The sequence below is a fragment of the Phacochoerus africanus genome, chromosome 15, assembly GCF_016906955.1.
Source record: "Phacochoerus africanus isolate WHEZ1 chromosome 15, ROS_Pafr_v1, whole genome shotgun sequence".
Classification (NCBI taxonomy): Eukaryota; Metazoa; Chordata; class Mammalia; order Artiodactyla; family Suidae; genus Phacochoerus; species Phacochoerus africanus.
This window is the reverse complement of record NC_062558.1, coordinates 15514926-15529191: the sequence shown is the minus strand read 5'-3', so window position 1 is coordinate 15529191 and position 14266 is coordinate 15514926. Positions and strand designations below refer to the sequence as shown.

Genomic DNA, 14266 nt, shown 5'->3' with positions numbered 1-14266 from the left:
GTAATTTAATTATACCATTAATTTTATCTTTAAAACCTCATTATATGAATTTGGGCTTTAAATTAAATAACATCAGCAGAAAAATTGCCATTGAAGTGATTATAGATTACTCCAGTGTGAAATTTATTCAGAGTAGACGTGCCTACCTACCATGGTTGTCTCGGCAATAGAACCAAAGCTGTTTATGAATATGTTGCATGTGACATTAACTGGAGGACCTGAAAAAGAAATTAAAACAGAAGGGCTGTTTAGATGCTTAACTAAAATATTTTCAAAAATAAATAAATAAATAAATATTTTCATATAATTCCATGTTTCTAATTTGTAGGGTTTTTTTGTTTTGTCTTGTTTGATTTTTTTTTTTAAATGGCTGTACACATGGCATATGGAAGTGCCTGGGCCAGGGACTGATTCTGGCAATGCCAGATCTTTAATCGGCTGCACCAGGCAGGGGATCAAACCTGCACCACTGAAGCAACCTGAGCCCCTATAGTCAGATTCTTAACCCATTGTGCCACAATGGGAACTCCAAAAAGAATTTTTTAATATGTACATACATAGATGCTTAAAATTGAAGGCAACCCTCCTTTGAAGAAATCTGGATTGCACATCTCAAGTTTACCGTCTCTTCTGAACACTGAAGATACCTACTGTATAAGTCATTAACCTCTTTTGGTCTCAGTTTCCTTGATTTAGAAATCTCTAACAGCTCTGCAGATATCTGGTTAATAAAGCCAACACCTGAGCCCCATTATGGAATTTTGATTCCCCGACCCCCACCTCTGCATGTATGGGCAGTATTTTCCTGTTTATTTCCATGTCGTATAAATTTTAATTGAAAATTGGATACTTAGATAATATAATGTAGCAACTCTCTAAACTAGACCTCTCACTTCCATCCCATAGTTTGTTGTCCTTGCTGGTGTTTCTTATTGCTGTTGTTTGTTATTTAGTGACTTACCTGGATGAATACTTGTAAAGTGTATTTCCCTAGAGTATGTAGCCACTGAAGTGCCTGCTCTGTGAGCCCATGGACAATTAATGATTGGTCAGAGGTTTCCTGAATGGCTTGAACCAATGTCTTTCCCCTTTGCCAAAGGACTTCATGCATTTGGCAGGGGACATGCCCTTAATGCTTATGCCTTACCCTGCACTTATTGTTTGCAGGGGGTTTGAGGTCAGCCAGAGGTGAAAGGTCGGAAACCTAGGACTTTTCTGGTTAGCACACAGCCCTACACATAAGTGTAGACTCTAGATCTACAACAGAAAGTAACATTTCCTTTTTTCTTTTTTGGCTACGACCACAGCATGTGAAAATTCCCAGGCCAGGGATCGAACCCAAGCCACAGCAGTGACAATGCCAATTCCTTAACTGCTAGGCCACCAGGGAATCCCAATAAGTAACATTTCAAAGCTGCCTATGGGTCTGTTGTAAGCGGACAGATCTTTTTCTGAAATTTTTGTTCAGGCTCCTGTTTGCCAATGAATATCACAGCCTTAGGCAGCTGCAATGTTAAACAATTTTCTGTTATTGCTTCCAACAAATGCCCTGGCAATAAGATTTCCCACTCAGAGAGTTCCCAAAGTTAAGTAATGACAAGCCCTCTGAGTGGGACTCATGCGGAGCAGGCTAGATAGGCCAACAGTAACATAGCTCTGAGAGAACTTATGAGAAGCAAAAGGGGGCTGCCCCCTCTCATAGCTGCTGGAATGCTAGATTTTACAGTTTCTGTGATTGAGAGGATACTAGTTTTCAAGGCTATCAGGAAGCTGGGGAGTGAGCCAGATTAAACACCTTCTATTTTTAGAGAAATTCATCAGTTTTCTTGAATAAACATTCCTAAGGATGTTACAAGCTTTTGGTTAATTTTCAGAGTTCCGAAGGTTAATTTGAAAATGTTGCCAGTGATTTTGTTGCTCTTTTGAAGGAAAGAATTTACAGAGATCCTCACTTCCCCAATGCCAAAAGTCCCCTATAAGTATTTGATTTAGTATTCTCATAAAACACAAGGATTATTATTATTATTGGCCACACTCGTGCAGAAGTTCCAGGGCCAGGGATCAAACCTGCGCCATACAGTGACCCCAGTCACAGCAGTGACAATGCCAGATCCTTACCCTGCTCAACCACCAGGGAATTCCAAAACCCCAAATTTTTGTATTTATGATACCCATTCATTCACTTGTTTCTAAACAGCAACAATTTTTTTTTTTAATTTGTAGGGTGATAGAGATGTCTTATTTGTCACTAGGTAGGAAAAGAGAAAGCACAGATATTTTATCCTATTATCATTTTATCCCATCATAAAGAGAAATATGAAGTCACAATTAACTGTTAAAAAACATGTTTTGTGTGTGTGTGTGTGTGTGTGTGTGTATTTAACTTAAATATAAGTCTAAAGTGGTGAATTCTGAGATATATACACAAGTGAACTAGAACCTTTTTATTTTCTTTTTATTTTTTTAGGCTTTATCTAAAATTTGCCTACAATTTTTTTTTAGGCATATACCCCACATGGAAATACCTGCCCAGAGATCAAATAGACCCGCAGCTGTGACCTACACCACAGGTGCAGCAACACCAAATCCTTAACCCACTGAGGCACTGTGGGAACTCCTGGAACTTGAGAAACTAAAAACTGATCTTTGATATTTTCTAGACTATTCGCTTTTTCTCAAGAACTCTAAACTCTGCTATTTTCCTTTAATCTTGGGAATATACTTTAACTTGAGATAAATTCTGTTGTGCTTTATTGACTCACAACCTTTGGAAAAGAAAAAACACAAAAGCTTTAGTATTGGGTTAATTCATCTTCCAATAAAATGCAGATGAAGGTACATCACTTTTGGATGAACATGGCCCCATATGAAGCTGCTGTGACAGAACTGCCAGTTCCATTTGACTGTCATCTCTTTGGCTGACATTGAAATAAAACAGTGGGGAGATGATTTTCTTATTTTAAGTTAGCAAGGGACAGGGTCTTTATTATTTTGGTTTCATTGTCTAAGTTTAATTATTATGCATAGAATTATAGATAATATTTGATGAGAAATAGGATGAAGGTTAAAATTAAGCATAGGTTTCAGTGACCTGAAGTTAGTACAGTCTGTTTTGATGCACTTCAGTGTCCCTCGAGGGCAGGTGCTGTGTGGCACATCCTAATGATTCCAGAAAGGTTCTGAGAGCAGCAGTATGAAGTACCATGTTAGGAGAAGGACTCCTTTGATGGATTTGCTTTTCTCTCTAAAATCCCATGTTTCCATCGTAGAGCAATGATCAAAGAAGAAGTAACTACTATAGGCTTTTTCAATTGGGAGCATGACGCCTCACATGATATGAGAGCCCTTGCCTCTCCAACATGCGTCCCATCAGATGCAGGAAGCTCTTTCTAAAAGCAGAAAGTTAGCCTGGTTTCAAAATCTAAAATGCACATGGTTGGAAAATAAATCAGTAGTCAGTGGTCTCAGGTCTAAGCTTTTTTTTTTTTTTTTTTTTCGTCTAATACATCAGTCATCAGATGTGTCCTTGCCTGGTTACTAGGATAGTACAAAAGTGCTATTTGGTTTCCATCTCATTACTTATTTGTGTATATATTCTCTTCTTCGGCAGAAAGAAAAGTGAATAGATTCAGACAACAAGGTTGAATTTCAGATTTCAAAAATACAGATCCATAGATGGAATTTATCTCTTTTTTAAATTTAAAAAAACATGGAGTTCCTACTGTGGCACAGTGGGTTAAGAATCAGACTGCAGCTCAGGTCACTGTGGAGAAGCAGGTTCAACTCCTGGCCCAGTGTAATGGGTTAAATGATCAAGCACTGCTGCAGCTGTGGCTCAGATTCAGTCCCTGGCCCAGGAACTTCCATATGCCACTGATGCAGCTTTAAAAACAAATGAATAAAAAAAAATAAAATTTAAAAAGCATATTAAGGTGTGAAGCAATTTGGAAATAAAATGTATCATTTTTAAGGATAGTCTTGGTCTAGATCATAGAATTTATTCAATGTAGTACCAAGGTATTTGGAATTTATTTCATAAACATGAAAGAGTCATTACAGATTCTTGATCATGAGAGTGTAGCAAACCAACACAATATGGTAGAAAGGATGACAAAAGTTTAGAGACAGAGGAAACAGTTAGGGATTTATTGTAATGGTTCAGATGGGAGACAGAATGGCTCTGACCAAGAACAGTGACAGTGGAGATAGGTTACAGCACCATGTTTATAAGGCACTATATCCCTCACATTAAGCTTCTGGTCCATGTCAGATCAGGGCAGCAGTTTTGAAGGAGTCTTTCTACTCTCACCATATACTTACTATAAAATGAAGTTTAGAGAAGACTGCAGATCTTCTATTACCGTTACAGAGAGCACCTGTTTGGTAGTCGCTGACCAATCTGGTACTTCTCTGTGCCAAAGCAAAAGCTGTTATATCCATCTAAAACACTGCTATGTTTAGCAACAGAGCAAATAACTGCTATAGCATCCATATGACAAACTGTGCTCTAAAATTGTTCATTGCATTAGCCGTCGTTGACCTGAAAAGCAAATGACAGTAGCTGCAGATGCTTTCAGAAGCATATTTTCTTTTGGAGATCTCTTAAAGAAATAGAACATGGCTTTTACGTTCAGAGATGAATGAAAGCAAAATGACAAAATAAAATGCAAAGCCTTGTCGTTATGTTATTGTTGACTCATAATGGGGAAAAATTGTTCACCAGGCAGATCTTGAGTAAACAAAAAGAAAAACAAACAAACAAAAAATAATCCAAGTGTTCATGAAAATGACTCTAAAGAAATTTTTTCTTTTTATGGCCACACCTGCGAAATATGTAAGTTCCTGGGCTAGGAGTCAAATTGGAGCTGCAGCCACACGCCTACACCACAGCCATAGTAACACCAGATCCAAGCTGTATCTGTGACCTATGTGGCATCTTGTGACAAGGCTGGATCCTTAACCTACTGCACCAGGCCAGAGATCAAACTAGCGCCTCCATAGAGACAAGCCAGATGATCAACCAACTGTGCCACAGCGGAAACTCCCTAAAGAATTTTTAATGTAATGTTGCATTAAAGCCTCACCTTTAAAAGACATAAGAATGCAACTGAAAGATTAAATTTCAAAAAACAAAACAAAAAAAAACTGTTTAGTGATTTGTTTTTATTTTAGATAAATATATATTTATTAGTCATGTCATGAGGAAATATTTTATTTTTTAATTGACAAAAGCATATTTGATGACTTTAAGGCCAGATTTTAAATCATTTGTTAGATACTTGAAAAAAGATTTGAAAATTATGGCATAGGAGTTCGGTCACGGCTCATTGGAAACAAGTCTGACTGGCATCCATGAGGACAGGGGTTTGATCAGTGTGTTAAGGATCCGGTGTTGCCATGAGTTATGATGCAGGTCACAGATATGGCTCAGATCTAGCATTGCTATGGCTGTGGTGTAGACCAGAGGCTACAGCTCCAATTTGACCCCTGGCCTCGGAACCTCCATAAGCTGCAGGTGCTCCCTAAAAAGACAAAAAAAAATGATGGCATAAAAATAGCATCCAGTTTATTCTTTCCTTTCCCTCCCCTTTCTTGCTTGAAAATGTAATCCAAAAGCCATTCAATCCAGCAACACAAGATAGGCTTTGGCACTAGGGCAGGCTTTGGGGACTGTGGTCAGCTTAGAGCAGAAGGAGAAGGACACAGAGGGGAAGGATTGCCCGGGATGTCAGGGGCTGAGTGAGTGGGCAGCCCGGTGTGGGGTATTAGAACCAGGGAATGGTGAGGAGGGTGTGCACAGGAGGGCACCCTAACACAGGGAGTCAGAGTCTGAACAGGACCAAAGGGCATTTGTGTAGGAGAGGGAGATATGCATTGTGTATGATCAAATATGTAATTATATTAAGGGTAATGGAGCCAGATGTCTTACTGTCAGATAACATAGTTAAAAGGAAACTCAGAAACTAGAATAAAACCTACGGTATGGCGATATCGGTGTGAACTCAGGGTTTTCAATAGCTAGAGAAGTAAATGTATAGATGTAAATTAATATATTAATATATATGTGTATCTATGTGTGTACATATGCATATGGGTGTATGTAGTGTATGTATGCATAGTTATGCATATATGTGTAGGCACCGACTTGCCAATTAATCAAAGTGAACATCATTAGTAATGGTAAAAATTAACATGATCCACAATCTGATAGGATGCAACTAGAATATAGCATCATTTTTGTGATATTCCTATCAAGATGAATTACCTAAATTGAAGTGAGGAAACATCAGACTAAGGCAAATCAAAGAACATTCTGTTAAATAAAGGAATAATAATATTTTTTAAATGCTAAGATCATGACTGTCATAGGAAGAATGAGGTTTTGTTCTTGACTGAGGGAGACAATGAGAAATGACATGTAAGAAACAAGACATGATTCTATACTGGATTCTTTGGCTGTGAAGCCATTATTCAAGGAATTGATAAAATCTGAATGACTGATAAAATTCAAGGTATTCATAAAATTTGAATTGATAAAATTGCTACTGTCTGCAAATTAGATAGTAGCAATATATCGATGTTAATCTGCTCATGTCAAAGACTAGGCTGGTTATTTAAGAGAATGTTCTTATCTTGTATGATACACTCAAGTATTAGGGCATCAAGTCAACTACATACTTTCAAGTGGTTTAGGGAAAAAGTCATTTTGTGTTATACCTGCAAATCTTGTTAACTTGAGATTATTTCAAAATTTCTGTTAGTTTGAGATTGTTTCAAAAATTTAAAAAAGAGAAATAACTACTACAAAGAGAATATATTAAAAAATAACAAAATATAAAAATATAGGGTGCAGAATTTAATCTGTGAGCATTTCAGGTATTCACCTACCGTTTTAGAAAGATTTATTATTAAAGAGATTCTTCTTGTTAAAATGACCTTGTATTATATAAAAATGCAAATAGAAAATACAGCTTTTTCAAAAAATAACTGCAAATTTTATTCAAGAACAGTAGTGTCTGGATGGTAGGAATAATTACAATGGATAACGAAGATTCCAACACTTTCTTTGGGAAAAAATACAGGTAGAAATGAGTATTGGGTACGCATACCATTCTGAGGATAGAATGTGTTATTGCAGAATAGACTCTATGAAAATTGGATTTGTGATGTGGGAGAAAGGCATTAATACAGAGAAATATTACAGATGAAAAGACGGAAACCACATTGTGAAGGCAAACAATGTTACTTCCAGATAAAGAGAGTGGCCATTGGAGACAGAATGAAAAAACTTAACAAAAATGCAATAAGTGTGTAGGAGGAATGAACAATTGGGTGATTGCTGATAGAGTACTTTCTGCCTGGAGCCAAATGACTTCAGGTTACTAAAAACCAACTGAAGTCCGAAACAACATGGTCAAAGGAAAGAAGTAAAATCTAGAAAAAGCTGGTAAGATAGTCTCAGGAAATGATATTTGATGGTCTATGGTTGTAGTTTTATTTGCTCTTCAATTGCATTTTATCTGTTAAACCGGCTTCTAGTTAAAATGACTCCTGGAAGCTTCGATTTCAAGATGGAGGATTAAGCATAGTTTTCTGTCTCTCAAAGGACATGACATTATTGAATAAAAATGAGACTAGATATATCACACCACAGAGAATGGAAGGAAAGGCAGAACTGGTTTAATGACAAAAAATAAAATGCAGAAGAAAATGGTTAGCAGATGAAAAGGAGCAAAGCCTAAACTAAATGCAGGCTAGGATGCAAGGAGAAGGAATCGAAGCTGACAGATGGGCTAAGAGATGGAAAACTCAGGGTCATCATCCACCTAAAGGAGGTGGGGAGTTAGATCGGGCTGCAGAGGAGGCCGTGAACACCTGATTCAGGAAGCTTCCTGCTTCCCACCCATAGTCCCTTAGAGCAGGGCGGCCTAGGGTTTCCATGGGGTTTCAAGGATGCACATAACTTTGTTGTGTATTTTTTTTTTTTCTTTGCAAATATGGTTCATTAAGGTGGTTGGAAATAATATGATTCTGTAAGCAACACTTACTTTTCTTTGGCCACTCTTGCAGCATGGGGAAGTACCTGGGCCAGGGATTGAACCCATGCCACAGGAGTGTCCCAAGACACGTGACTACGCTGGGTCCTTAACCTGCTTTGGCACCAGGGAATTCCAGTAATGCTTACTTTTAAAGTGTTTTCTTTTCCCAGCTTTAATGAGAAAAAATTGACATACAATATTGTGTAAGTTTAAGATGTATGGCCTGTTGATTCGATACACTTACATATTGCGATATGATTAGGACATCATATTGGACATCCGCAAACACCTACATGATGTCACATAATTATTTATTTATTTATTTATTTATTTATTTATTTGCTTTTTAGGGCTGCACATGTGGCATATGGAAGTCCCCAGGCTAGGGGTCGAATCAGACACAGCCATAGCAACACGGAATCCGAGCTGTGTCTGCAACCTACACCACAACACACAGCAACACTGGATCCTTAACCCACTGAGAGAGGGCAGAGAGAGAACCCACATCTTCATTGATACTAGTCTGGTTTGTTATCACTGAGCCACAACGGGAGCCCCAGTTCTTTCTTTCTTTTCTTTTTCTTTCTTCTTTCTTTCTTTCTTTCTTTCTTTCTTTCTTTCTTTCTTTCTTTCTTTCTTTCTTTCTTTCTTTCTGATGACAACATTTAACATCCACTCTTTTAAAAACTTCTAAGTATGTAGTACAATATTGTTGACTATAATCATCATGGTATACATTAGATTCCCAGAACTTATTCAACTTCTAATTCTTTGTAAATAAAAAAGATGCTTGGGGATAACAAGGTGCCTGACAGCATTTCAAAACTGAAGTCCTCTCTAGTCCAGCATCTGGAAAACCTCAGAACAAAGCTTAGTTGACACTCACTTAAAGCAAAGCTGTGCCCAGGGCAGTGATGGGTCTACCGACTTCCTTTTCCAGAGAAAGAAACAGCAGAAAACCACCTCCCTCCTTACACAGTAGACAAAAAAAATATCAGTACCAGGCAAATCATCTCAGTCCTTCCTGAACTACAGAGTGTTTCTATTGCATATAAGAAAACTAACAGCTTAAAACTAAATGTCCACCATCAGATGAATGGATTAAGATGTGGTACATATATAAAACAGAATACTACTCAGCCATAAAACAGAATGATATAATGCCTTTTTCAGCAACATGGATGCAACTAGAGATGATCATACTAAGTGAAATAAAAGAAAAAGAAAGAAAAAGAAAAAATCATATGATACCACTTACATGTGGAATCTAATAAAAATTATTCAAATGAACTTGTTTACAAAACAGAAACAGACCCACGGACATAGAGAACAGACTTGTGGTTTCCAAAGGGGAGGAGGAGGGAGTGGGATGGACTAGGAGGTTGGGGTTAGTAGATGAAAACTATTACATTCAGAACGGATAAGCAATTAAGATCCTATTGTATAGCACAGGAGTCCATATCCTGTCTCCTGGGCTAGACCATGATGGAAAAGCATATTTTTAAAAAAGAATGTATATAAATACACTCTTTGCTATACAGCAGAAATTGGCACAACATTGTAAATCAACCACACTTTAATAAAAATTTTTAAAAAGAAAAAACTGATGGCTTTAAAAGAGTGAATAAGATGAATAAACATAATTGTACCTGTAGGAAGAAAAGAGAAATCATTAGGCAGGAAAGAAAAACAGAAAAGTTGGCATGCAAGAACAGAGGCATCAAATTAGCAGACTAGTTAGTACACAGAAATCTCGTAAAACCTTTGGAAAAGGCCTAGAAATCCATCAATGAGATTAAACAGGTGCTCACCAGAAGTAACCATTTTTCCTTTTGGAGCACTTGCCTCAAAGAAGTAGAATCATGTTTAAGGAATATTGAGGCAAGGAACTGATGCTCTTTTAGCACTAATATTTTTGGACAATTTAATTTTTACCAAGTTCAGATACACGATTTTTACTATTTTCATAAAAAAACCAAACAGATAAACATAACAAAATAGCACCTGCCTAGCAACCTGTGTCACATCCTTCCCAAGGTCTGCGTGGTTTATGCCTGGCATTGTGGTGTTTTCTCTCACTGTACCTCTTCTGCTTTCTGCTTTGCCTTAAATAGGAACTGTTCTGAAGGAAATAGATTTCAAATTCCAGAAAAGAAGTGGAAGCCTCTACCTATTATTTTTGTTTTTCAAAATGGAAGTAACTGTTTCTAGACACACCATTGCTCTTTCTAAAACCAAATTTTTTAAATAATGATTTGTGCATAAGTCTAATTTCTTTTTAATGATTAACTACTTTAGTGACAAATGAGCTTTATTTGATAATTCTTTTTAGCAGACCCCCAGATTATTTCTAAACCCAATTATTGTTATTAAATACATTCTTTATAATAGTTCAAAAATCATTACATTTAATAGGACTAAGATATAACAGAGATTTCATGCCCAAATTATTTCAAACGAACCGAGTCTTTCTTGGAGTAACCTGGGTCTCAGAAAGGTTTAAGATGACTTATGACTAGTTTGGCAGGGAAGAGAACAGTTGTTTAATCAGTGAAAAAGAAAGAATTTTAGGGAGTCAGGCACCTAAATGTTTTAATTTCTTTTAATATTTATTTTTATAAATAGCTAACATTCATGTTTAATTATTAAGATAACTTTCAATTGAAGACACTGTTCTGTCTGTGTTCAGGACCAATTTAAAGTCCTTTAAGAGAATTATTTAACTCCTAGTATTGTGTGATGCATTTTAACTACGTTTAAAATATTTAATCTTAAGCAAGTCAGATTTTTAAAAGGTGTAGTTTTTTGTTAGAGAAATGACACAAAACAGTACAAAGAAGTATCATCATTTTGGTTAAAGAAAAATGTCTACATCAAGAGTTTTAAAAAGTTAGCAGTATATAAAGGAGCAAATACCGAGTTACATTTCACAGTCATTTTATATTCTTTAATAATTGTTATTCACTATGGCCTGCAAGATAAATTCCATTTTAAAGTAAATGTACTTGTGAAAACAATCACAAATTTGAAATCAGTACTCTAGAAATCAGTTTTATAATAATGCATTTAAGGCTGAAGTAATTATTATTTTTAAATGTTACAAATGTGAAAGGCGAAAATGCTATCACATTATTACTATAATTTGCACTTCATTAATTGCTAATGAGGTTGAACATTCTTATTTATTTTCTATAAATTGTCTGACAATGTCTCTACTTAGACTTTTTGTTTTCCTCTTGTAAAATTTATAAATTTCTGAGAGGTCAAACATACAGGTTTTTCCCAATGATTTTATAAAAACACTTTCCTATTGTCTGATCACTTATCTACATATTTTCTAAGGTTTTTTTTTCCATTAACATTTTAAACCATAAAGATGGGAGGCCGAAATCATTTAAGTTATTGTAATATATTGTCACATCTATTTGGCAAATTTCTGTTCCTACTCTTCTTTTAATATATACAATTAATTCTGCTCATTTACTTTTTTTAAAAAAAACTTAGGCCATGGAGTCCCCGTCGTGGAACAGTGGTTAATGAATCCGACTAGGAACCATGAGGTTGTAGCTTCGATCCCTGGCCTTGCTCAGTGGATTAAGGATCCGACGTCGCCGTGAGCTGTGGTGTAGGTTGCAGACGTGGCTCGGATCCCACCTTGCTGTGGCTCTGGTGTAGGCTGGCGGCTACAGCTCCCATTAGACCCCTAGCCTGGGAACCTCCATATGCTGCGGGAGCGGCCCAAGAAATGGCAAAAAAAAAAACTTAGGCCAGTGGCATATCACATTATTGATAATCATCCCCTTAAAGTTTCACAGTGTTAATTCCTGGGCTTTGCAAATAGGAAGGGAAAGTATATATAAGACCCACTTTCAATTAGTTCATTTGATTTCCTTTGTTGGATAAATGATTGAAGTAATAAAATAAAACTTTCCAGAAAACAGCAAACTCACTGGGATCACTGACGTGTCATTAGTAGCTTACTTGTATTTTTATTAAGAAATCCATTAGTCTGTTTATGTGCTTTTTAAATGCTCACAGATATTTAAAAATAGAATATATTTTCATCTTTAATTTTCAGTGAAATTAAAGCAATACTTCTGAATCACTGAATAGTCACCATAATGAATTCACTAATTACTAATTATGTTTCTTGTTTACTCATATGACACCTGCTTTATCTTTCAAGTTCAATTCAAAGCTTGTTCTCAACCTAATGTCAGGAATACTGCTTTCCCTCAATTTGTAAAAGATCCTCATAATGCTGAAATTTCTCATCTCAATTGTACAGGATATCGCTTAAGCTGAACTATTTTCTCACAACTTGCATTCAGTGTTTTCTTCCTGTGGTGACAAAAATATTTGTGCTCAAAATGCTCAAAACCAAATCAAGAAATGCAATCCACAATTTAAATCTTAATTTTCTACTTAAAATTTATCAATAAATATTACCTCTATCTTTTTTTCCTGCTACCTGTTCTAGGTATTTACCAGTCCTCTCTAATTAATTCTTACACCTCTGCTAAGCATTTTTTTTTCTCCTGTAAGAACAAATTCAGGGGGAAAAAACTACTGTAGACAAAATTGTTTTTCTTTTCACCTTTAACAATGAAAATAGCTTAAGTGGATCACATGGGAGAAGTATTTATTCTTGTAATTTAGATTATTTTCTTTATTGAATAAAATAATATCCAAGACATATTAAGTAAGTAGGGACATAGGAACAGCATTCCAATCTTTCATCCTAGATTAATTTACAGGACATATTGTGGTTCTGGGTAGCTCACATATAACTTGTATAAATATGTTGTTTATCACTATACTAAACAGAAGAACAAAAAGGAGTACTCTCAAACTGATAATTACACTCTCTTCTATAAATTTAAGTAGAATATCTGGCAGGTGATTAACATTTAATTTCTTAAATGCTATCAGTGGCTTTTGGTTATCCAAACCCTTTCCTAGTACCTACGTTCAACAAATGTTGGATTCTTCACAATACAGAGAGTCCTACTGTGGTGAATTTAAAACATGGGAAGGGTTTATTGCCAGCCTCAAAGAAGCTTCCATTCCAGTTTATTGAGAATATATATACTAGAGTTTACTACATGGACATGTAATTTCCTAAAACGAATCATCGTGACAATAAGTACAGGCAAACCTAGGATATACTGTGGGGTTTTGTTCCATACTACTGCAATAAAGTAAAAATTGCCATAAAGTGAGTCACACAAAGTAATTTGGTTTCCCAGTGATATAAAAGTTATGCTTATACTCTAGTCTATTAAGTGTAATAAAATTATATCAAGGAAAAAAACAATGTGTACTTTAGTTAAAAAATATTTCTTGCTAAAAAATGCTAACCATCATCTGAGCCTATAGCAAGTTGTAATCTTTTTGCTGGTGGAGGGTCTTGCCTCAATATTGATGGCTGGTGGCTGATTAGGGTGATGTTTGTTGAAGGCTGAGGTGGCTGTGGCAATTTCTTAAGACACCAGTGAAGTTTGCCACATTGATTGACTCTTCCATTTATGAATCATTTCTCTATAGCATGCAATGCTGTTTGATGGCATTTTACCCACAGTAGAACTTCTTTCAAATCTGGAGTTAATACTTTCAAATCCTGCTGCTGCTTTATCAACCACATTTAGGTAACATTCTAAGTCCTTTTTTGTCATTTCAACAATCTTCACAGCATCTGCCCCAAGAGTAGATTTCATCTCAAGAAACCGCTTTCTTTGCTCGTCCATAAGAAGCACCTCTTCATCCATTAAAACTTTACCATGAGATGGCAGCAATTCAGTCACATCTTTAAGCACTACTTCTAATTCAAGTTCTCTTGCTATTTCTACCACCACCTACAGTAACTTCATCCACTGCAGTCTTGAACACCTCGAAATCATCCATGAGGACTTCTTCCAAACTGCTGTTAATTTTGATATTTTGACCTTTTTCCTTGAATCAAAAATATCCTTAATGGCATCTAGAATGATAAATTCTTATCCGAAGGTTTTCTTTCGACTTTTCCCAGATCCACTGGAGGAATATCTATCTGTGACAGCTATAACTTTATGAAATATACTTTTTAAATAATAATACTTGAAAGCTGAAGGATTATTCCTTGATCCATACTCAGCAGAATGGATGTTGCATTAGCAGTCACAAAAACAACATTCATCTCACTGTACGTCTCCATCAGAGCTCTTGGGTGACCAGGTGCATTGTCAATG

At 36.1% G+C, this 14266-nt stretch overlaps 1 protein-coding gene across 2 annotated transcripts in view; it reads right to left on the bottom strand.

The window, feature by feature from the left end:
• Positions 1 to 14266, bottom strand: part of GLRA3 (glycine receptor alpha 3) — a 168530-nt gene that overhangs the window by 115906 nt on the left and 38358 nt on the right. For both annotated transcript variants that reach the window (XM_047761724.1, XM_047761725.1), the window contains exon 3: positions 151 to 218. In XM_047761724.1, the coding sequence (XP_047617680.1) occupies positions 151 to 218 (68 nt within the window). The remainder of the gene's footprint in view (positions 1 to 150; positions 219 to 14266) is intronic.